The 25,411-nt window shown below is 41.6% G+C and overlaps 1 protein-coding gene across 1 annotated transcript in view; it reads right to left on the bottom strand.

The window, feature by feature from the left end:
• The window catches only part of LOC115133248 (TBC1 domain family member 22B-like), a 190,671-nt gene extending 182,342 nt beyond the window's left edge, over positions 1–8,329 (bottom strand). The window contains exons 1-5 of the mRNA XM_029666289.2: positions 8,136–8,329; positions 7,332–7,388; positions 3,423–3,606; positions 3,017–3,251; positions 1,410–1,574 (exon numbers count right to left, since the gene is read on the bottom strand). Of these exons, the coding sequence (XP_029522149.2) occupies positions 1,410–1,574; positions 3,017–3,251; positions 3,423–3,606; positions 7,332–7,388; positions 8,136–8,197 (703 nt within the window). The 5' untranslated portion in view covers positions 8,198–8,329. The remainder of the gene's footprint in view (positions 1–1,409; positions 1,575–3,016; positions 3,252–3,422; positions 3,607–7,331; positions 7,389–8,135) is intronic.
• Positions 8,330–25,411: the final 17,082 nt, after the last annotated feature.

The raw sequence follows: 25,411 nt of genomic DNA, 5'->3' as shown, positions 1-25,411 counted from the left end.
GAAAAGGAACAGGTGGCAAAAAAAAAGGTGAACCTGTTATGGTCTTTGCCTTTCAAAATCGGACGTGGTCTTTTGACATTCAGCGCGTCACTTACCCCACTCCTACGCCCTCATATGTCTCTGCACGACCCTGAACCACCTCATGACTTGTAGCTCACCTCAGGTTGTATAGACTAGACAGACAGTTGGTGACACTAAGCCTCACTAAATGATACAGCTAGTGGGTTGAATCAGCGCTATCACAATGACTCAATAGCATTGACTCCCTCACAGGTATAACCTCACCAAGACACCTTCACCTCTGGCTCAGGCACAACGACAGAAGCTGAAATCATTGAGGCGGAACAGACAGCACACACACAATCACACAGGACATTCAGAGCATTACAAAAAGGGACTGCAGGGAAAATCATCAAGGGTACAAGAGGGCTAAGAGTGAGTCTGACAACACGTACACACTCACACGCCTGAGCAGCTCCAATGCAACTCACTAGCGATCTGCCCCCATGCCTTTCCAGGACGGAGCTGATAAGACAGACAGATGCTGCAAGATTAGGGGACTGACAAAGAACAAGACCTTGAAACTTATAGGAGAACAAGTGGGAGTCAAAGGGTGAATAGACTCCTTCAAATCACCCATAGAACTTTAAAATCCTCCACAGAATAGCCCGTAGAAGTTGAAAGCATAACCAATAAAACGTTCAAATCGGCCATTTAAATGCCCATAGAAGAACTATACCAAAGCTACTGCCGTTACCCCATTATGGCCTTGGATCACAAGTTAAGCACCATCTCATCTCATCCAGGCTGCATCACATCTAGCGGCGCACAATTGACCCAGCGTCGTCCGGGGTTTGGCCGTCATTGTAAATAAGATTTGCTCTAATTGGCTTGCCTAGTTCAATAAAGGATAAATAAAATAAAAAAACATCTCAAAGAAGTACAGTAGAAGTAAGCTAAAGAACAAGCAAGTAAAAACTAAAATCATCATTTGAATCCATTGGATTATGCACGGTGGCCACTGGCCAGATGGCAGAGCTTAGTTCCCCCTCAGCTATTCATATGGCATCGTTAGAACACCGCAGATGTTTCACTGCTTGATTTCTCAGATGGAGTTCTATACCACAGAGCTGGGAATGGTGGGGTTTTTTTCAAATTAAAAGAGGATGTCTTTATCTTAGCAAGGTGAGACAGAGAGGTGTTGTAACCCAAAGCAATGATACAGGATCAGATATTTTTCCCACCAAATGGTTTAGTTCAGGATTGGGGTGAACCTGTGTGGTTAAGTGGTAACGTTCCTACACAAAGCACATATCAGAGCTTCAAACGTTGTGGGTTCAATGATCCCTATGACCACCATTCCTACAGGCGTCTGATCTTAGATGTGTAATTAATATCCAGAAACATACCAAGGTCAGTGTTGGGTCCAGCCAGGACCTGTCTGAACTTGTCCAGGCGAGAGGCCTCTCTCTCTGTCATGGCTGGGGTCCCGGAGGTGTTCTGGTCAGCTATACGAGCCACCATGGGGATGGTGGGCCGGTGGGGCAGGGACTGCTGTCTGTGGAGCGACACATCTGGATAAACAGAGAGAGGGGACAGATACTGAGAACAATAAACACGCAGACACACACAAAGATGCACACACACTTGGTCACACGCAAAAACACACAGACAAACACGCACACACACCTGTTGGAAGCACCTTTCCTCCAAGAGCACCCATTGAAGTCACGCGTCAAACAGACACACACAAATACTGTGTAACCCAACCACCATTCTCCATTCCAGCAACAGAAACCCGTGAATACAGGCAATTACAGGGCAGAGTCTAGTTTTTCCCAGCAGCAGAAGGTAGAGGACAGTGGAGGACAGTGGAGGACCCAGAGAGGGTGTAGAGTGCTGCAGGGTCAAGGTCAGCCCACTCTCTGTCTGTCTGTCTGTCTGTCTGTCTGTCTTTCTGTCTTTCTGTCTGTCCATTAGCAGAGAGCAGCCTGAGTGCAGGCTGGGTGCTGAAGCCTAATGAAAGCCTTGCAGTGGGCCATTATCTAATATAGGACTAGGCAGCTGGGTCCACAGAGACAGACCACAGCAGCAGACAACAACAACACATCAGAAGGTAGGGAGGCAGGGGAGTGCCAGGTTAGACAGACGGGAGAGCATAGAAGTGGGTAGAGAGGAGCTACCAGATAGACACAACAAGATTATAGTGATGTGACTAAAGGAAAACGAACACTGCGGTTTTATGTGATGAGTTGAGCTCAAGGTGGCAGCTTTGTTTGAACACAGCATGCAAAGGAGAGTGTGTGAGTACTATCACTTCATGCAGACAAAGAACAAGAATTGAGGGGGTAGCTGAACAGGCACTGCATTATCACCATGATTTATAATTTACCCAAACACTACAGTTGACTCAATAATAGAGAGCAAAACAATCAGAGATAATATGTCGTCTCTCACAGGAGGAAGAGGAGTGTGTGAGCAGGGGGCAGTATGTATGTGTGTGCACGTGCATCTGTCTTCGTGTGTGTGTGTGTGTGTGTGTGTGTGTGTGTGTGTGTGTGTGTGTGTGTGTGTGTACTGAACAACACAGGTGAATGGAGCAGACACGAGACAGTATGTGCTGAGCCAGTGTCTCCTCCATGGAGATAACTACTGGTGTTAGGGCGGCTACGGGCTGCTTTCTTATCTCCTGCACCACCACAGACAGCAGGCAGGCATTCCCTACAGCACAACACAAACACCACCCTCTGCTGCTGTTACCACACTTACAAATTAACATGAAAAGCCTAACAGGCTCAGAGCAGAGGCAAGGAGAGAGGAAATATTGTGTATAGAAGGAGTGGGTGGAGACTGGAGACAGTTAGGAAGTTGATAGTCGCATCTGTCACCTCACCTGAAGCTTACATTTGTTTGTTTGTCTGTTTGTTGATTGATTGATTGATCGATCGATAGAGAGGAAGAGAGATAGAGAGAGCGAGACCGAGAAGTGAGAAACGTGCGACAGATGTCAACTTACCCTTAGGTGATCCGATGGGGGCCTCACTCAGTGACTTCACAAGTCTGCCATCGCCAAGCGGGCTGGGCTCAGAGGCAAACGACACCTCAGGGGTTGATTCCTCCCCTTCCTCCCCCTGCTCTTCCTCTTCTTCATCTTCTTCATTTGCGTCCTCTTCCTCTCTCTCCTCCAGCTCTGACGCGCCGGCATCGTCCTGTCTCTGCTTCTCCTGCTGCTTGCTGTGATTCTCGATAACCTGCATAATGATAATAACAATACATTACATTTTTGAACTCCTTACAAACAGCTGAATGTATTATAAGGGCTTATATGTTAACATAAAAAGGACTTATGAGTGCATAATAAGCGCCTTTGAAACACCCAAGGATGACTGACTGCTGTGTATGTTTTTACATCACAGAATCACCTTGTTGGCGGTTTCCATGACGACCTCGATGTTGAGGTTCTGTGCGGCCATGGCGAGTAGCTCGTCGTCGTCGTCCCCCACGTCCCAGGCATCGCTGGTGATGCTCTCAAACTCCTGGAAGGTGGTGGCTTTCTTTGGCTTCCCTCCCGGTGTCGTCTGGGGCTTGTTGCCCGCTTTGATTAGACTGAGAGGGAGAAACATAAGGAGAAGTTTAGGGTACTACAAGTCATCCAAAACATTAAAGAAGACATCAAAAAGCACCAAAAAGATTCATGTATTTTCAAATTCATGTTATTTTTGCGGAAGGTGGAAGGGGTTGGTAATAATGGTGATTTGAAGGACAGGTGTAAAACTTAGAAAGGATGAACAGAAGGGCCATGAAAGATTAGGACAGGGAGCCAAATTCACTCTGGAAAGGCAACTTCAAACAACCTTGCTGTCCATTAGATGGCATTAAGATTCAATTGCCAAATACAGTTTGTCAAAAAGTGCCTACTTCAGCCAAAGAGCATAATCTTGTACTAAATTCCAAAAATGCACGGGTCCTTTTTAAGTTATATTAGTCAGACTGCAGGTGTGCCTTTTATATTGACAGGCTACGGATGGATATTCTCACGTTGACGCAGCGAGCCAATGTTGAAAATAACTGACTGACGATAATGAAAGAAATTAGACAACCACAAAAACATTCCACAAGGACAATCAATGAGTCAGCATCTATTTAAATTATTTCAAAATGGTTATTGTAAAAGGTACACAATCATTGCGCAGAGATTAAATCAATTAAAAATACAATCTCACAGAAAACCTTCCTTTGTGTATGAGAGATGTTTTCTTCAGGGGGAAAATGTAATAAAAAGTCTATTTAAATGTATCCTTTTTCCTCTCATGTCCATGAAACTCAGGTGTGCACCAAAGATTGAAAAACAGCGCACGTGGAAGGAGAGGGAGGGGGGACCCTTCCTTTCCATCTAATTATTTTCATTCAAAACCAAGCATTAGCATAACAAAAGCAAAGCCAAGTTCAATATGACTCTGCCTGTCACTAGCCCACTCCTGACAGGTGATAAAACTATGGAACTCAGCCTAACAATAACAAGTAACTGAAATAAACCCCTCTGTGGACATCAACCACATGATTAAACTTGCTGCACTTTAATCTCAATGGCAAAGCAACAAAAGCCTATTACTGAAGATCAGCTGCTTCGTGTATTTCTGCTCCCTCCTTGTCAACCCAGAACCAACAGTTGGGAGAATATACTTGGTATACTGGTATGTGAGCAGATGGGTGGAGATTCAGAATTGTGCTAGACTGGACTGCACAGCCCAGAGAGCCAGCAGAGAGAATATTATACTGTTACGTATATAGAGTATTTTATTAGGCCTAACTTGGATCTGTGTGTGTTAATCTAAACAGATGTCAAATGGTGATAAGACAGATCATAAACAAATATATAGTCGGTGCCAGGCAGCCTGAGAAATAAGCCCATCTAGGTATCAGTCTGTCTCTGCTTTAGGGAATTTCCATCAAAAAGGACACATGAGCACCGACATGTGAAGTTCATAGGCACATATAAAATTGTGTCAATTGAAAACTATATATTTGGTGAAAATGAAGGCATAGACCATTTTCCATCTTAAAAATTCGGCATAGTCAAGGCTTTGATTTCTGGATAATCAAATGGAAAAGGGCCTCCCGAGTGCCTGAGACGTCACTACAGATCCGGGCTTGATCCCGGGATGTGTCGCAGCCGGCTGCGACCGGGAGACCCATGTGGCTTGGCAGGGTCGTGTTTCAGAGGACACACGGCTCTCAAGTCCGTGCGGGAGTTGCAGCAATGGGACTTGACTGTAACTACCAATTTGATATCACAAATAATTGGGGGGTAAAAAGTTAAATAATTATAATGGAATAAAAATCTATGAGAAAAAGTAATGAACGGTGTTAGAAATACATCAAAAGACCATAATGTTGATGTATAGACCCCTGACAACTAATATCATATTAGTATTGGAGAAATTGCTTACCTTCAGTAAGTTTAAGAAATATTGTCTTGTACCTTGTATTTCTGTTACCAAAAACTGATACCTTTAAGATATTTTCAAATTACTCTTCCTCATAAGGGAGAACAATGAAAGTTAGCAGAAGTAACAAGGAATGGTAGACCTACCAGTAGTTAGTGATTTTACTGATATAAATTTTGTTTACTAATTATTATGTGATTAAAACTCGTAATCCGTTACCAATAACCCCACGAGAAAAAAACTGTAATGGAATACCTGCAACTGAATTGGCTACAATGGGAAATAATAAGTCACAAACCACAGTCACTGTCTTTCTGTGGTCTGGTAGTCTAACCAAGAGTGTTAAAACAGTCTGAGTCCCAGTTAATGTCTTACTGACACCTACCCATGACCCATCTCTCTTTCCCTCTTTTCATTTACATTAACTAGCATCCTCACCCACTGAGCACCGACCAGCACCGGACGTTCATGAACATTGAAAAGTAGTTCACATTTGGTCAGGACACCCTGGCCTTGACGTTAACACCCAGACAAAACGATCTGGACCAAATCTGAACCAACTGTATCGTAGAAGTAAGTGCAGATTAGTGAGTAGAGCACAGTACAGTGAGTAGAGCACAATAGAGTACAGTCCAATACAATAGTACAGAATAATATTAGGACAGTAGAATACAGTACTATACTTTACTGAACTCTGCTGTATTGGACTGTCCTCTTCTGTGCTTCGTAAAATATGAGGACAATATCATATCCATAATTATGCATTTCTGTGTAGTACAGATCAAGGAGCCATGTTGTAATGCCATTACCATAATTATATTACCGGGTGTAAATCCAACTCACTGACTGTAGTTCAATAACCAAAATAAAACAAATTCAAACAAGGTGCCATGTCATAGCTGACACCACAATCTTTCTGCAGACATCTTTGAATCTTAATTCAGAACCGATATTTTTCAGTTCTTGGAAAATGTGGTCTCATAAAAACCTAAGGGAGATGTTACCATAATTCCGTTACCATAGTCATTGTGAATAGATTTGTATGGTCAGGTCAACTTTGAATCAATGTTTTTTGTTTGGCATACATTTGAAAGTGAAAAAACTCAGTCAAAGCTTAATTCTGTTACCGTGGAATTGCCCTTTAGCCAATCTGCTGTTGTCTTGGCAAGGCAACGATGTAGCTAGTGTTGATTAAACTGTTAGACAGCCAGGCTAAAGTGGAGCGGACATAATTCCCTATTCTCAATCAAGTCAAACGGGTGCTTAAAAAGACAGTCAAACTAGGACATGCAGTGTTTCTGTAATTACAATAGCTTTAACGCATAGATCACACTGACAGCGTCATTGCGCAAAATGGTATGAAGCATCATCTGGATATCTGTGCAAAAGTTCAACATTCACCTTCTGCTACCATTTCTGTCAAGCCATACAATTTGATGCATATGTTCGATAAATACAATGTATGCACCACACAGAATGCACTGAAACTGTCTCTGAAATGCAATGCTGCAAGGAAAACACAGCGATCCATTGGAAATGAATGTACTTTTGGTACTTCTGGTACCAAAACGCAATGTCGCTGTATGAGGCTTAAGGAAGTTACAATAGCATTGAACGTCGGCCTCAGTATTTTCTGAAAGTGCTAAACACACCCAGTTTATTGACTGGATTTTCAGGTACGTTCACTACTTCAACCTGAATGACCATCTTAAATCCCCAAAGGACCAACAGTCACCATTATAGAATATGTCCCAATATTATAGATATTATAGAATATGTCCCAACGTTATTCCCTATATTGTGCATTACTAGAAGGAAATGGGGTGCCATCTGTGACTCAGACATACTGTTGGGCCTATACAGTACAACTAATCAGACACTTACTTAGCATGCAGAAGAGGGTCGAAAGGAGGATGTTGAGCCCCATACACATGTTGTATGCTGTGGAAAGGAAAGAAAACACAGTGACCAATTGCTATGCTTTGACAAGAAATCTATTGAATGAATGTATTACTGTATTACAGTGTGTTATAGTGAACAGTGGATAACACGTCTCTGTCAACTAATGCCTTGATTCAGTTAAAGTGCACTCCAATAAGGAGCAAAGTCGTAGAGCATGAATGAGCAGACTAACTTTGGTTTACTCAGGTTTCATTTGAAAACAGAAGTTGGCAATGTGATGCCCCATTTCATTATTTGATGAGCATGTAAGTTAGCTAGCTAATCTAAATGTGAAGTTACTTGAAACATGGCTACACATCAGAAAGAAGTTCAATAAGTCGTCTTATTTCATTGTTGGTGTGTTTACAATACGCTCTGACAACGAGTCAGTTCAATCAGAAAAGGCTACTAGCTAGCTAAATGAAAACCCTAGCAAGTTAGCGAACTGGCTAGCAAGGAATGTTAGGCTGGTTAGCTAAGCTAGCTGTTTACCTATCCGACTAAATTATACTAGCCTTAAAGCTAGCAAATGGCTGCTGATATGTTCTCTGAACTCACTGTCACATGCACACGTTTGACAACCCCATAAAGTATAACATAAAGAAAGAAATCATTCTTGGTATGTGAAAATGTTAATGTTTTAACGTTACAGTCAGTGTGATATGCATTTTCAGATTCAATAGTGCAACGTAGCTAGCTATCAAGCAGTGAGTAAATGTAGCTAACAAGAAGGAACACGTCACTAACCTGCCAGGGACCTTAGCTGTGTTTCTTTTCCAGAATTGTTTCTTGTTTCCGTCAGTTGACATTTTACTTCCCCGGTACAATATGTCATATACACAAAAATGCAAGTGTTGTTTAGCTATAGCTTTTAAAACGTCTAACGAGTGTTTATTTACACCCAGTTCCCTCCGCCATGTTGGATCTGGGTTCCTCTGAGCAAGCCCTGCAGGGATTGGTCCGTTTCACATTTCCTAGCCATCGCCCAATCACAAGTACGATCTACCGAAAGTGATTTGAGACGCGGTTGACGCGGTCAGTTTTCAACTATTGTCAGTTGCTGAATTCACGTACTAGCATTTTACCTCATAAATCTAATTGTGCTAATGGCAAAGTTTCACATTCATACATGTAACTTCACTAATTTAAAAAAAAAACACTCTTCCGTGGTTTCTATAAGGAATTTGAGCAGCACATTATTCTAATAAGAAAGCTGTTAAAACAATCAGTATGCGTGTTTCTTTTAAGGTCTTTGTATAATCTGTCATTTGTTGTAACGTTACCCCCTAGCATATGGTATCATTGTATATGTACTTATTGTATGTATACAGACTTTTCTACATTGGTATTAAATAAACATTTTTTTATGTGCTAATCGATACTAGAAACTCGGAAATGTCCGACTACTTTCCTGGTTAAATTATTTGAACGTTGAACGATTCAGCAAATCGGGCATTTCAAAGGTTCATTAGTTCCGACTAGCTTTGTGAACGCGGCAAATGTCGCGGAGGTATAATGTTGCGTTATCATGGTAGTCGGAATAGGAAACTCGAGAAATGTCCGACTTTTATTTTTTTATTAACAACAAATCAATACAGGAAGTACATGTAGGAACACAAGCATATATAAATAATATACAAAGGACAATTGGGCTAGGGGGTACAATATCACATTACACAAGGACCTTAAGGGACATACATACACTTATAATTCTAACAGCTTTTTTGTTAGTATAGTATTTAATTGTCTTAAAATATAGTTCAATGTATTTTTGTAAGGTAAGAAAATGTGGTGTTTTGTTTGTAAATTTACATTTGGAATATGAAATTTGGCCAAAATAATAATTACATTAATTGCATAAAATAGTTTCATCTTATTTCTATCGTAGGTAAAGAATCCAAGCAGTACATCTCTCCATAATAGTGTAAACTCTTCATAAATGTGTTCAATTATAAATCTACGGATGTCTTGCCACAGTTTCCTTACATGAACACAATGCCAAAAAAGATGCAACACGTTTCTTGGTGGTGATTACAAAAAGGTACAATTTGAGTTTGTTTTCCTTAAACTTCTTCATATAGTGGTTGGCAGGATAATATTTATGAACAATTTTGTTAACAAGTAGGTATGTGTGGCAACATCCAAACTTTTTTCCAACAGATATTATCAATGAAACCATTCCAATAAGGCATGACATAAGGTCATGGATACAACATCCTACTGAAACAAGGTTTGTATTACTCTGTTGTTGAACGGACCAAAAGATAAAAAAGCTTTCCTACTGATGAGTCAACAGGATTAATGGAAGGTAGGCTTTGAGGGACAGGTCTTGACACGTTCCTGAATAATAAAGCAGCACATGAGGGAATGGCATCTAAAACAATTGCAAAATCTTTAGGTGTTACAGGGAACTTATAAAGTGATAAGAATTCCTTATAACTAAGTAAAACAACCTCTGCATTTAGAAGATGGCTCACCAAGAGGATATTATTTCAGAACCAATATTCTAAAAACAAATAAGTATTTTTATACAATATATCCCAATTATTCCATATATAATATATGTGTGGAGAAAAATTATGCTTATAAATTATGACCATGACAAGAAAACCTGCAGATGAAAAGCAGAAAGTTTCATTGGAACTTTGTCAATATTATAATTGCAAACCAACATGAAGTTAAGGCCACTAAAAAGTAGAGAAGACATGGTGAGGAATAAAATTCCACATAGAAGTAGGTCTTCTTAGGAATTGTTTTATTCAATTGATCTTAAAAGTATTATTTAAGGTAGTAAAGTCCAGAAAATTCAGTCCACCAAGTGTTCATTACAACAGTTTTCCTGGTGTAATGGGTACGGTTTCTACACAGAAAGCTGAAAAGCATCTGGTCTATCTCCTTGTTTATTTTACTGTCAAGATCTAAAAACTGAGCGCCATATGTTAGCCTAGAGATACTTTCAGCCTTGGTTATTAGGACGCTTCCTTTTAAAGACAAGTCCATCTATAGCCGTTGATTTAGCTTCTTCTGGGGTTTTTTAATAAGAGGAAATGTCCGACATCATTGAACGCAGTACGTGATTAACGAAAAGCAGTTAGCAAGTCGGACATTCCTAGTTTCCTAGTTCAGACTAGCACTTAAACACGGAATAATATGAACAGTCAGAGCGATGATAATTTCCTGTACATAGAGGCAGATAGTCTAGTGGTTAACCTGTTACTCCTACCCCCTACTTTTTCGAACATTCTGTTAAAAATCGCGGAACATTTCAGCGCCCTGCTACTCAGGCCAGGAATATAGTATATGCATATGATTAGTATGTGTGGATAGAAAACACTCAGACGTTTATAAAACTGGTTAAATCACGGCTGTGACTATAACAGATCGTGTGTTTCATCGAAAAGTGGAGGAAAATCTGATCACTGAAAATGGAAAAATATATCCATCCGCCACTTCAACCCATTGTTATAGGCGATCAACATTAAATGGGGCTGAGGTTGCAGTAGCTACAGCTTCCACACGATGTCAACAGTCTTGTCATTTGCCTAGTCTTTGTTTCTTGGTCAAACGAACAAGAGACAGGCTTTTTCTTCAGGTCTCCGACCGGATATTTTGGTTGAGATTTACCCGGACAGTATTTTCAGACGGACAGCTATAGAATATACTTCGTCTTGTGATTAATTTGATCGCTTATTAACATTTACTAATACCTAAAGTTGCATTACAAAAGTATTTCGAAGTGTTTTGTGAAAGTTTATCGTCGACTTTTTTAATTAAAAAAAATGACGTTACGTTATAAGACGCTATTTTTTTCCGTTTATCACACAGTCTTCATAGATCGATATCTAGGCTAAATATGGACCGATTTAATCGAAAAAAAGACCCAATAGTGATTATGGGACATCTAGGAGTGCCAATAAAGAAGATGGTCAAAGGTAATGAATGTTTTATATTTTATTGTGCGGTTTGTGTAGCGCCGACTATGCTAATTATTTTGTTTACGTCCCCGGCGGGTCTTTTGGGGTGTTACATGCTATCAGATAATAGCTTCTCATGCTTTCGCCGAAAAGCATTTTAAAAATCTGACTTGTTGCCTGGATTCACAACGAGTGTAGCTTTAATTCAATACGTGTGTATTTTAATGAACGTTTGAGTTTTAACTAGTACTATTAGCATTTAGCGTAGCGCATTTGCATTTCCAGATCTCTAGATGGGACGCCTGCGTGCCAGGTAGGAGCAAGAGGATAACAACCTACCGCAATCATGACTAGGTCAGTTGGCGGGACATAACAACCTACCGCAATCATGACTAGGTCGGTTGGTGGGACATAACAACCTACCGCAATCAGGACTAGGTCGGTTGGTGGGACATAACAACCTACCGCAATCAGGACTAGGTCGGTTGGTGGGACATAACAACCTACCACAATCATGACTAGGTCGGTTGGTGGGACATAACAACCGCAATCATGACTAGGTCGGTTGGTGGGACATAACAACCGCAATCATGAATAGGTCGGTTGGTGGGACATAACAACCTACCGCAATCATGACTAGGTCGGTTGGTGGGACATAACAACCGCAATCATGAATAGGTCGGTTGGCGGGACATAACAACCTACCGCAATCAGGACTAGGTCGGTTGGTGGGACTTAAGAGCGTTGGGCAAGTGGCCTAAAATGGCCTAAAAGTAATATATTAAAAAAATATCAGAGGTTTGGACGATTCACGAAATACAGTTGAAGTCGGAAGTTTACAAACACTTGGGATGGTGTAAATAAAAGTAATTTTTCAATCACTCCACACATTTCTTGTTAACAAACTATAGTTTTGGCAAGTTGGTTAGGACATCTACTTTGTGCATGATTACAATGATTACAATTTTTCCAACAATTGTTTACAGACAGATTATTTCACTTATAATTCACTGTATCACAGAAGTTTACACACACTAAGTTGACTGTGCCTTTAATCAGCTTGGAAAATTACAGAAAATGATTTCATGCCTTTAGAAGAATCTGATAGGCTAATTGACATAATTTCAGTCAATTGTAGGTGTACCTGTGGATGTATTTCAAAGCCAACCTTCAAACTCAGAGCCTCTGCTCAACATCATGGGAAAATCAAAATAAACCAGCCAATACCTAAAAAAAAACTGTAGACCTCCACAAGTCTGGTTCATCCTTGGGAGCAATTTCCAAACGCCTGAAGGTACCATGTTCATCTGTACAAACAATAGTACGCATCATACCGCTCAGGAAGGAGAGGTGTGAAAAGTGCAAATCAATCCCAGAACAACAGCAAGGACCTTGTGAAGATGCTGGAGGAAACAAGTACAAGAGTATCTATATCCACAATAAAACGAGTCCTATATCGACATAACCTGAAAGGCTCCTCAGCAAGGAAGAAGCCACTGCTCCAAAATCGCCATAAAAAAGCCAGACTACGGTTTGCAACTGCACATGGGGACAAATGAAATGTCCTCTGGTCTGCTGAAACAAAAATAGAACTGTTTGGCCATAATGACAATCGTTATGTTTGGAGGAAAAAGGGGGATGCTTGCAAGCCGAAGAACACCATCCCAACCATGAAGCACGGTGGTGGCAGCATCATGTTGTGGGGGTGCTTTGCTGCAGTAGGGGCTGGTGCACTTCAGAAAATAAATGGCATCGTGAGGTTGGACAATGATGTGGATATATTGAAGCAACATCTCAAGACATCAGTCAGGAAGTTAAAGCTTGGTTGCAAATGGGTCTTCCAAATGCACAATGACCCCAAGCATACCTCCAAAGTTGTTGGAAAATGGCTTAAGGACAACAAAGTCAAGGTATTGGAGTGGCCATCACAAAGCCCTGATCTCAATCCTATAGAACACTTGTGGGCAGATCTGAAAAGCTTGTGCAAGCAAGGAGGCCTACAAACCTGACTCAGTTGCACAAGCTCTGTCAGGAGGAATGGGCCAAAATTCACCCAACTTATTGTTGGAAGCTTGTGAAAGGCCTACCCAAAACCTTTGACCCAAGTTAAACAATTCAAAGGCAATGCTACCAAATACTAATTTAGTGTATGTAAACTTGTGACCCACTGGGAATGTGATGAAAGAAATAAAAGCTGAATTAAATCATTCTCAACTATTATTCTGACATTTCACATTCTTTAATTAAATAATTTTTAATCATAGCTAAAGTTTCCGCAAGTTTCCGATTCCGCAACGCGGTCAGGCTTTATGGCTGGAACCGCAAGTTTTTCTCCCGGATTCCTGTTAAGTAGCAGTTAGCTGCTAGGCAACATGAAAACAGATCAGGCTAACGCTAGCAGTGCCAGCCCACCAGTGTTTTTTCCACAGCTGGGCACAAACGTGTCAGGTGTCAGATGTTTTCCACACAATTACACAATGAAGATAAGGTGGAACTGGGAAATAGACATGGATTTGTCTTCACCACCATCAAGATGCACCACCGTCAAGCAGCTTAGGGAAGAGATCCTCTGGCTGTTCGCTCGGCTGTGAAAAAGGATAAACTGCTTTCTAAGTACACCGACCTTGCTGTAAGCCAGGCAAACCGAATCTCAGTTTTAAAATGCCTCCTATAGCAAAGCTGTTGACGAGTAGGGTGGCGTTGTCCCAATCCAACAGACAGATGTTAAGCTCAACTCCGCAGCCCATGGGAGACTGGAAACTCACAAGGCGTGGGAGATCGGGGAGGCAGTCTGGCCACTCTTCATCTATCCGAGAAGATCTGACCCAGCTATCAAACAGCTTTCCCCCACTTGAGACGGATCTACTAGCCCCGGGAGTCAGCACGGATCCTGGGTATATACCAACAGCCGGTGGCCGCCCAGTGGCACACTCCACAACAGCCACCGCAGTTCAGCAGGTCTCTTCCCCATCGGATTCCATCACGACCACCATCATGGGAAACTCGATGGTGAGAAATTTTGGCCTGCCTATTGAACTGTGGATCAACAAAGGTCCACTGTCACCCAAGAGCCCATGTCCATGACGTCAACTCCCTCCTGCCCACGGTTCTGGCCAACTACCCCAATATTGACGCCATCCTCACCCACGTAGGTTTTAACAATCTTCGTTTTAGGCGATCTGAGGAACTGAGGGAGGACTGCAAACATTTTTAAACACCCTCGCTAGCACAGGGAAGAGAATAATTATCTCTGGCCCCCTCCAGTGCTACTGAAGGGATTCGGAACATTTTAGCCAATTCTTTGCCCTGAACGAGTACCTATAGAAACTTTCCAACGACAGGAATGTCTCTTTGATTTGATGTGGGAGCAACCAGCACTTTTTAAAAGAGACTCATCCTAACTGCAGGGGTTCCAGGATTTTTTCCAGCAACATCGAGTTTTAGAGACAGACAGGGTCTGGTAGTATTCCAGTTCTCCCTGTCAGAAAAATCAAGAGAGGACGTGGCAAGCATATCAACTCCTTTAGAAATGGCACTATGGTTATTGTGAGTCATTTTATTTTACGTTCCTTTAACTCATCCTTCTATTGAGTTTATACGGTACAAACTGTCATCTCCTACCATTCTGATAGATTGGAGACTGTCAGAAAACGTGTTTGTAATGTTAATCATTTAGTGATTGTTCTTTCTCGTAAATTACCTCATTACTGAGCGCAAAGTTGATCGCATGTCCTTGAGTACTATGATAAAATCATTGTGTTGGGCGACTTTAATATTCATGTTGACAAAGAGACTGTCTCTAAGGCCATTGAATTTATGAATCTTTTGAGCTCTATGTACTTTATCCAACATGTTACTTGGCCCACCAATAACGCGGCCATACTCTGGGCCTGGTTATTACCAAGGGGCTTTCTACTGACATATCCTCTATTGTTGATGTTGCTTTATCTAATCACCACTGTATTTTTTAGTACCTTGTTGCCCATAGCACAGTGTAATACTGAACGCATTATTAAAACGTAATCTTACCTCTGAAGTTGCTACAGATTTTGAGTGTATGAATAATACTCCACCACCTATTCTGCAATCCTCTTGTGATGATTTGGTTGATAACTTTAATAGCAAATTAAGGACAACCATTGATGCCATAGCTCCAGCGAAGTTGAAAAAGGCCACATAAAAATGGAGAGCCCCTTGGATGAGTGAGGAAACTAATCCATTAAAGAGAAATTGCAGAAAGGCAGAGTGGAAGTAGAGAAGGTCAAAGTTGCAGGTCCATTATGATATTCGGAGAGAGAAACTTGGCATATATTACAAAGCAATTACAAGGCACAGGCACATTTTTGTAACGTGATTTAATCAGACTCATTTGAGAATACTCTTCTCGACCATTGATGGCCTGATAAATCCTGCCCTCGCAAACCTGTGAACCTTCCTCCTTATCTAAATGTGATGAGATGTGGCATATTTCAGAGATACACAGCCTAATGTTGGTTATCAGTCAAGCAAGACCGGATGAGAAGTTTGATATGTGCCCTAGCCTACCATGCAAAGGCACTGTCGTGACTTTACTTTCATGAATCTTTTGACTGTTATTTATCGAATAAACTAATTACACTACCATTCAAAAGTTTGGAGTCACTTAGAAATGCAAATGTTTTGTCCATTAAAATAACATCAAATTCATCAGAAATACAGTGTAGACATTGTTAATATTGTAAATTACTATTAGCTGGAAACAGGATTTTTATGGAATATCTACATTTGCGTACAGAGGCCCATTATCAACAACCATCACTCCTGTGTTCCAATGGCATGTTGTGTTAGCTAATCCAAGTTTATAATTTAAAAGGCTAACTGATCATTATAAAACCCTGTTTGCAATTATGTTAGCACAGCTGAAAACTGTTGCCCTGATTAAAGCAATAAAACTGGCCAGTTGAGTATCTGGAGCGTCAGAATTTGTGGGTTCGATTACAGGCTAAAAATGGTCAGAAACAAAAAAAACTCAACAGTCATTCTTTTTCTGAGAAATGAAGGCTATTCCATGCGAGAAATTGCCAAGAAACTGAAGATCTTATACAACGCTGTGTACTACTCCCTTCACAGAACAGCACAAACTGGCTCTAACCAGAATAGAAAGAGGAGTGGGAGGCCCCGGTTCACAACTGAGCATAAGGACAAATACATTAGAGTGTCTAGCTTGAGAAACAGACTCCTCACAAGTCCTCAACTGGCAGCTTCATTAAATTATACCCACAAAACACCAGTCTCAACGTTGTGACCTTAGAGATCCTTTTTATGTCTCTATTTTGGTTTGGTCAGGGCGTGAGTTGAGGTGGGCATTCTATGTTTTGTGTTCTATGTTTTTTATTTCTGTGTGTTTGGCCGGGTGTGGTTCTCAATCAGAGGCAGCTGTCTATCGTTGTCTCTGATTGAGAACCATACTTAGGTAGCCTTTTCCCACCTGTGTTTTGTGGGAAGTTATTTTCTGTTTTATGTGTCTGCACCAGACAGAACTGTTTTGTTTGTGCCGCTTTGTTATTTTTTGTTCTTGTGTTCAGTTTTTATTAAAAATCATGAACACGTTTTTTTTGTTGTTGCTGAATTTATATACTGTAGCTAAGAAAGTAATACTAATTGTATGTTGTGTAGTAAGCTGTTAGCAGCCCATGTGCCTCACCCTAATAATTTGGTCCCTTTCCCCCTCATAACTAAGCCTATTGTTCTAACTTGGTGGTGCACATGTAGCCTGTAGCCTATTTTAGAGAAATGTAATCATTCAATATTGTTAGAGCTTCCATTGAGGGGGAACCATTGACTTTAAAAAATGTTGTTATCATACAGCCCTATTCTAATATTATGCTTGTCCCTCATCAATCTACACATAATACCCGATAATGACAAGGCAAAAACACGTTTTTAGAAATGTTTTCAAATTTGTAAAAATAAAAAATAGTATTCAGACCTGTGGTAAATTCAATCGATTGGGCAAGATTTGGAAAGGCACACACCTGTCTATATAAGGTTTCAATGTTGACAGTGCATGTCAAAGCAAAAACCTAGTCATGAGTTCGAAGGAATTGTCCATAGAGTAAAAGTAAATGTATAATGTAACGGTCCTGTGTGTAGCTGGTGTAGAGAGTCAGGCTCAGGACAGCAGATATGAGTAATCAACGTACTTTACTCAAAATTACAAAAATACAAAGCAACATAGCGAGCCCACTTGTATTTTCATGAATGTTTAATATTACGATTTTGTCATTTGAATTTGGCACGCTCCAGCTTCACCGGATGTTGCCGATTTTGATCCCTTCAACGGGATCTGTGCACATTGCACACTGCCATTGGCCTTTCTCTAAGTGGAACCAAAAGTCCTTTAATAACCCTCTAAAGCTCTTAGGTCAATGTTCACCTAGCAATATCAAACACACAGATTCATACCCTCGACCAGCACACTGACGAAAAGGGTCAATGTCCTTATCTGTAAACTAAACAAGGACCGGGGGAGTCGGGGTGTTAACCTGGCTAATAACTCATTAGGGCATTTCCATTGAAAAGGACTCATGAGCACCAACAGATGAAGTTCATAGGTGCATATCAAATTGTGTGTCAAATGAAAGCTAAGAGTCTGTATTGTTTCGAAAATGCAGGCATAGATACATTTCTCAAACATTTTCCATCCAGTAAAACTAAGCATAAGTAAAGGCTTTGATTTCTGGATGAATAGAGGGGAAAGGGATCATAGAATCTACCAGAAAAAGTTTAAATGGTATCAGAAATACATCCAAACACAATAATGTTGATGTAAAACCCCTGACAACTAATATCAACACTTATATGTCATTATGTAAAAATTGTTTACCTTGTGCCGTGTAGTTCCGTTACCAAAAACACACATACCTTAAGTATATTTTTTACTTTCTCTCCCTCAAGAAGAGGGAGGATAATGAAAATAACAAATAATGGTGGACTATAACCATTTAGTTATAGTGATTTTACGGATATTAACTTTGTTTACTAATTATGCATTGGGGCAGGTAGAGTTCTCCTGGCATCCGCCAAACCCAGATTCATCTGTCAGACTGACAGATAGTGAAGTGTGATTCATCACTCCAGAGAATGCGTTTCCACTGCTTCAGTCCAATGGCGGCGAGCTTAACACCACTCCAGCCAACACTTGGCATTGTGCGTGGTGATCATGTGCTGCTGCTCGGCCACTTCATGAAGCTACCAACGAATCGTTATTGTGCTGACGTTGCTTCCAGAGGCAGTTTGGAACTCAGTAGTGAGCGTTGCAACTGTTGCTCCTAGACGTTTTCACTTCACAATAACAGCACTTACAATTGACCAGGGCAGAAATTTGATGAACTGACTTGTTGGAAAGGTGGCATTCAGACGTTATCGATAGATAGGCAGGGACACCGCTGTCCTGACTTTAGGGGGAAGCTTGCCTTGTTCCACTATTGGAGTGCCATGACAGAGAAGAGCTTTGACCGAGCAGAAGCTGCACTCCCGTAGGGGTGGGAGGGCCAAGAGAGTTGGAATGTAGGTTTTGATTATAGCCTGAAGGTAAAGAGGTGCAGTTCCCCCTGCTGCTCCGTAGGCCAGCACCAGGGTCTTGAAGATGATTCAAGCTTTGACTGGAAGCCAGTGGAGTGTGCAGAGGAGCGGGGTGACATAGGGGAACTTAGGAAGGTTATCATTTAGAAATTGTAATATCCCATTATCAGGCCAAGTAGCAATGGGTTTGAGGTTAAAAACTGCTTTGTTGGTACTTTATTAAAAAAACAAGCTTTGTTTTACACAGCTCACCTTTTTATGGATTTGTTCTACATTTTAGTTGTAGCTGGAGGACTGCCAATTCCCCCTTTGGGATGTTTGTATAAGCCAGATATAATGAGATAATATTCACACTTCTTCGCTTGGTTATATTTGACTGTACTCATTAGGACTAAGTTGTTTTTCCTGACCATATGACCTGACTATAAAAACTCTGGGTCCCAGTTAGGTCTTGGTGCCAATACAATCTCGAAATCCTGTGCATTCTATACACAGTAGTTGTCAGACAACTTCTCTTGGTTATAGCTGTGCCAGACCAGTGAATTGTGTGTGGAAAAAGCTCCTGTGTTTTCTAACCTGTGTCACACCATCAGGTCTGGTCACATACTGTCCAGCAACATTAATTGGGTTGTGTGTTCAGCGTGGTAGGTGAGTCAGTTGTGCAAGCCAGTGATTCAAGGCCGTGCTTACTTAGCCGCCTGCTTTAGAGGCTTTACGCAAATTGGGTCTGCTCTATAATCATCAGCTCCTAATGCTGACATATCTTGAAGAAGAAGACCCAGTCACAGAAGACTGAGGCTGGGCAATGCACACGTCACACTGTAGTTCACTTATCCTCACCTTGACAGTTTCTTGCTGACCAGATTTTTTGTTGTTGGTCTTAGGCGTTATGCCATGTAAAGGCAGAGCATCTTTGGGTCTGTTGAAATGTCAGCCATTGTTCCACCGGAACGTTCCAGTTTAGTGAGGGTTTCGTCTTCATACTAGGGTGCCCGAGAGACGGCCTGACTGCTTCTCAGGCACCTCTCTTATTTGACCCGTTTGAACAAAAAAAATAGGAGCCTAGCATAGTGTTTGATCAATGTATTTAATTATATTTTTAGTGGAGTGAATCAAAGTTTGGTTTATTCCATCATGTCATACATAGAGCCATAGCGTCACAGTGATACAACAGATTCAGCCCAAGACCTTATGATTATGACGGGCTGTAAACCTCGAGTCACCCATCCCATCGCTCTGCTTTCACTAATCAGAGTCCACATGTGACTAAAGAATAACCTCTCCTGTTGATATACTGGAGAATGTACAAGCAACACCGCCCTTCGCATTGTTTAGCATTGTCAGTACTGGAATGTTTCGAAAGCTCCATTCTTCTTTATGTTGAGAATAATGTGTGATATTATGACTAGATATAGGCTCCAGAGCGGCATAGCGTTCTAAGGCACTGAGGCGTTACTACAGACACCCTGGTTCGAATCCAGGCTGTATCACAACTGGCCGTGATTGGGAGTCCCATAGGGCGGGGCACAATTGGCCCAGCGTTGGCCGGTGTAGGACGTCATTGTAAATGAGAATTTTGTCTTAACTGACTTGCCCAGTTAAATAAAGGCTAAATAAAAATAAAACCAATTGTTATACTACTTGACCGAGCGGATGTAAGTTGGTTGACTGCCTATATCACAACACTAAAAGGTACAACACACACAAATGGCAGGTTTCAATCAACTAGATTCCTGAGAGGATGGTCAGAACATATTTCCCAAACAGATATAACTTTTGACTAAAACAATGATTTCAAACCTTGCTTACATTTGTGTACGTTCACATATATCTCTTTATTTCAGGGTGTTTTATTGTCTTTTATGCCCAACAACAACAACAATTAAACACTTTTTGGGGGGGGGGTCAGGACTTTGGGGGCCAAACAAAATCACCCGCAGTCCAAATTCATCCAGAGGGCACCCATTCTTCAAGTGTTGTTTTTGCTGCCCTCTATAATTTTCATGGTGTCAGCTAACTTCCTCCAAAAGCTTTCATCATGACGCAGGTTAGGCTGTACTGTAGACCTAGACGTTTATGTATGTCAGCGTTAGGTGGTAACTGTGTATGACTATGAGGTAGATGATTAACGTCACCTAGTGCCTGGTCTAAACCCTCCACTCCCTTGAACAAAGCCATAACCACTGTCACCCTTCCCCCAGTATGTCACAGTCACATGAGATGTTTACTGGCATCCAGTGACGCAAACTGTAGTGCCCACAGCCTGTTAATAAATAGGAAAGTCAACAAAACAGGAAAGCTCATTCCAAGCATTCACATGGTCCCAAGACAGATACAATGTTCCTTGATTTAAGTCATACAACCACTGGGAATATGACCCTAAAAATATGCCCAAGTTAACCCCAGGTTATCTTTGCCTTTTAATATCATATCTCTATTATCGTTGAATTGTTAATCCTGACCGCAGGTCAAACTGTCCTTTCTGTAATTGATGTGTTATTATGGGCCACTAAACTGTTTTTCTGTGCTGTTTCTTAACGTTTACAGCAGACCATCATTTTCTCCTGGTGTCTGAGATAGTTGGTGCCAGAGAGACCAAAGAAGACGACCAAACAAACTAAGATGGTCGAAGGAAGCATAAAGTTCTGTTGTATCCGTCTGCATTCACAGGTAGTGGAGGGATACATCATCTGGCATGGGATGGTTTGTGGAGGCAGAAATCTTTGTTTTGTTTAATCTACCCTAACAAGACAGAAATTCCTTTTTTTGTTGGAATGATAGAATCCTTCTGGACTTTTTACAGTTTTTCAGTCTCTGTCTTTATCGCTCTCTCTTTCTCTATTTCTCTTACCTTTTTCTAATTATAGTGTCCTACATGGAGAGGACCAAATATCCCTGCTGGCGGTGTAGACATCCTCTTCCATTGCTTGGATGAGGCACAGCGTCAACAGTGGGTCCAGACCATCAAAAACCAGCTCTCACTACTCAGTGTGTCCTCTTTCAATGCAGACTGTTTTACTGGCTCTACTTTAAACAAACGCCAACTTTAAAGGTTCATAATTTGTGAAACATCTATGAAGGCCTAACCCTATAAATGTGTTGTCTGTGTAATGTGGGACCATTTACCCAAACCATTAGCATACTATTTAGCATCTTACAAAGAAGTACCTTTCCAATGCTTTTTGCTCATCTAGCCTTCAATATCCCAACAATTTATTCCCATAGAACATTAAGAGAATCAGTCAGAGGAATTCAGTTTGATGATGACGGAGCATTTCTGTAAAGTTTTGTTGGTTAATGAAAACTTCATGAAGTTGTCAGACAGTCACAGACTACCATCCGTTAAACTAAATGTTGAGTCCTCCGTTTTAATGACCAAACCAGACTCTTCTTCACTTTGCAGGCAGCCGACCGAAACGCTTGCTAGTGTACATCAATCCCTACGGTGGAAAACAGCGTGGGAAGCGGCTTTACGAGCAGAGAGCAGCACCACTCTTCTCCCGAGCCTCCATCTCCACCGACGTGATCAGTGACTTACTGTCATAGGGCCTACATTAACATTTAAATAACAAATGAGCATTTATGGCCGGCAAATATTTATTTGTTGACTTGGCAAACAGCCTATACCCGCCAACCACTCCCAAGAATATGGTTTTATTTATAGCACCATCCATCAAGGGAACACTAATGGAAGCTGTGATAGTCGATAAACATGAGAATCCATTCCAAACACATCTATGATTCGTGGGATGCTTTGAGAAGATCATGGATCATCTAGGGCAGGGGTACTCAACTCTCACCCTATGAGGTCCTGAGCCTGCTGATTTTCAGTTCTACCTGATAATTAATTGCACCCACTTGTTATGCCAGGTCTAAATCGTGAACCCTGATTAGAGGGGAATAATGAAAACACGTACTGGAACTGGCTTCGAGGTCCAGAGTTGAGTTTGAGGGGTCTAGGGTACTGGCAGGGGGAGGCATCACATAGGTTGGGAAGATCAAGGATTGTCTAGGGCAGGGATGGGCAACTCCAGTCCTCAGAGGCTGGAGTGGTGTTTAACCCTTTCCCCATCCCTAGCAAACACAGCTGATTTAAACTAATTGCATTCTAAACTGAAGATCATGATTAGTTGATTATTGGAGTCAGGTGTGTTAGCTGGGGCTGGGGCAAAAGTGTGACACCAATCAGGCCCCCGAGAACTGGAGTTGCCAGTCCCTGGTCTAGGGTATTGGCAGCTCGCGACCATAGAACCGTCATGGGCTTAAGTCTGGACCCAGCCCCATAGCTCAAGGTGTTTTAATTGGTGTGGGCATTTCACCATTAGTTGGAACACCTTTTTTTCCTTTTAGACAATGGGAGGAGAAATACTGTGTGCAGGATTCTTGGCTTAACTATTTTGTGTTGTATGTGCAACATCTTGACAAGCTTGTGAGATATTCGTCATGGGTTTCTAATACTGACCATATAACTTGTTGCCATAGTTACGGAGAGTGCCAATCATGCCAGGGATCACTTGAAGACGGAGGTAGATCTGAAGCAATGTGACGGGTGAGTTGTAGACCTTGCAGGAAGACACTTCAATCACCTGGCATAGACTTTATTATCTCGGTCAGAAATGACTTTGTTGGTGCAAAACACTAAGTGAAGATTTCCGTACAAAACAGTCCATGTCCAACCACAATGCATTCATATCTGAGGAAAGGGGACTGCTGAGAGCAAAGTGGACATTAATGGCAGCATCAATGCAACAACAACATTAAGACGAAAGCTTAGGGGGACAGAGTGTCTGCGGGTTTTTTTACGGGTTTGTACTTGATTGATCAATTAAGGTCACTGATTAGTTAGGAAATCCCCTCACCTGGTTGTCTAGGTCTTAATAGGACACAAATTGAAGGGAAATAACAAAAAACAATAGACACTAAGGCTGGTCTCAAAGTAGTGTTTTCATGCATCGTGGGTGTGTGTGTCCCTGATCAGGGTGGTGTGTGTGGGAGGGGACGGGATGTTCAGCGAGGTTGTCCACGGCCTGGACCCAGAATGATTCCAGAGTGGACCAGAACCAATCGAACCAGGACCTGGTTTCATGTGTGCTCCGCATTGGAATCATCCCTGCAGGTGAGGGGGGGAGAAAAGGAGAAGAGGAAAGAAGGGGAGAAGGTAAGGTAAAGGCCAGTTATAGCACATAGACTGTGTTATAACTGTTAGTGGCCATGGCTATGATTGACTCTCACAGTGGCTACCTTCAGCTCCCGTGTTCTGTTATCTGGCTGTTGCTGAGTTACGGGAAGGAATCCCAATAGCAACGGGACACGGGGTCCTACAGGGGGTTGTGAAGTCTCTATCACTCAAAACTGCATTAAGAGGGGGCCTGTTGTGCTGCGTGACACTTTTTAAAATAATATATTTCACCACCGTAAAATCATTTACTTCACAATACCTAAGGTTGAAGATAGAGGAGGAGAATCAAATCACAGCTGGTTAGGCCTTAGAGCGTTGGGCCAGTAACCGAAAGGTTGCTGGATTGAACCCCGAGCTGACAAGGTAAAAATCTGCCATTCTGCCCCTGAACAAGGCAGTTAACCCTGTCAGGTATGCGTAAATGGGTGTAAGGGAGTCAGGTGCAGGAGAGCAGATATTGGGTAGCCAACTGAGCCTTTTAGTTAGGCGAACGTAAAACACACAGCAAAGTGAACACGAAATAACAATACGGGTTACCATAACCCAGCGCAGGAGAGGCATTGACTTCAGCAGAAGTCGTGACAAACCCACTGTTCCCCGAAGACGTGGATGTTGATTAAGGCAGCCCCCGCCTCTGATTCAGAGGGGTTGGGTTAAATGCGGAAGACACATTTCAGTTGAAGGCATTCAGTTGTACAACTGACTAGGTATCCCCTTTCCCTTTCCTATAGCTTCAGTGATTCTATAGGTTAATGCTACTTCTTAGCATCAAGTGCCTGCTGCTGCTGGGGTCCAGAATTACAGCCTTTTCCCGGTCAGTCAGATGAAGGTGAAATCATTTTTTGTCACCAAAGTATAAGCCAGTTGACATCTATATCTAGAGAAAAGGACTCACAGTATCACAGTTTTTGTTGTGCATTTGCCTTGGTTGGTTTCTCACTGACAGGTTTCATGAGGTCAAGTGTGGCCTCTTCTGCTGCCACTGCTCAGGCTGTATAAACCTTTTAAATATTGTTACCTATCAATCAATCATTATATAATTTTTGAGGCTGATAATAATAACTCAAAGTAATAATGATGTATTAATTAGACATGTGGTAAGATAGCGAGCAAAACCTCTCAGTATCAAATAGACTTTCACTGACTAATATGAGCAACACAGCACACATACAGCCTTGGTTAGAGTATCCAAGTCCCCCCAGTTTTATCAGGTAACCTACTTAGATACCTAGTGGCTGTGTGTAATTCAACACATTGTCTTATCACATATTTTCTAGGTACTATGTTCAGGTAAATGACTGAACCTTGACTGTTAGTCTGTTAGTTAGGCAGACAGAGATAGTGAGAGAAGCTTTGGAAAGATTCAA

This window comes from Oncorhynchus nerka, linkage group LG8 (assembly GCF_034236695.1).
Source record: "Oncorhynchus nerka isolate Pitt River linkage group LG8, Oner_Uvic_2.0, whole genome shotgun sequence".
In the NCBI taxonomy this organism is placed as follows: domain Eukaryota; kingdom Metazoa; phylum Chordata; class Actinopteri; order Salmoniformes; family Salmonidae; genus Oncorhynchus; species Oncorhynchus nerka.
Note: the sequence above shows the minus strand (reverse complement) of the source record. Positions and strands in the feature narration are given on the sequence as shown.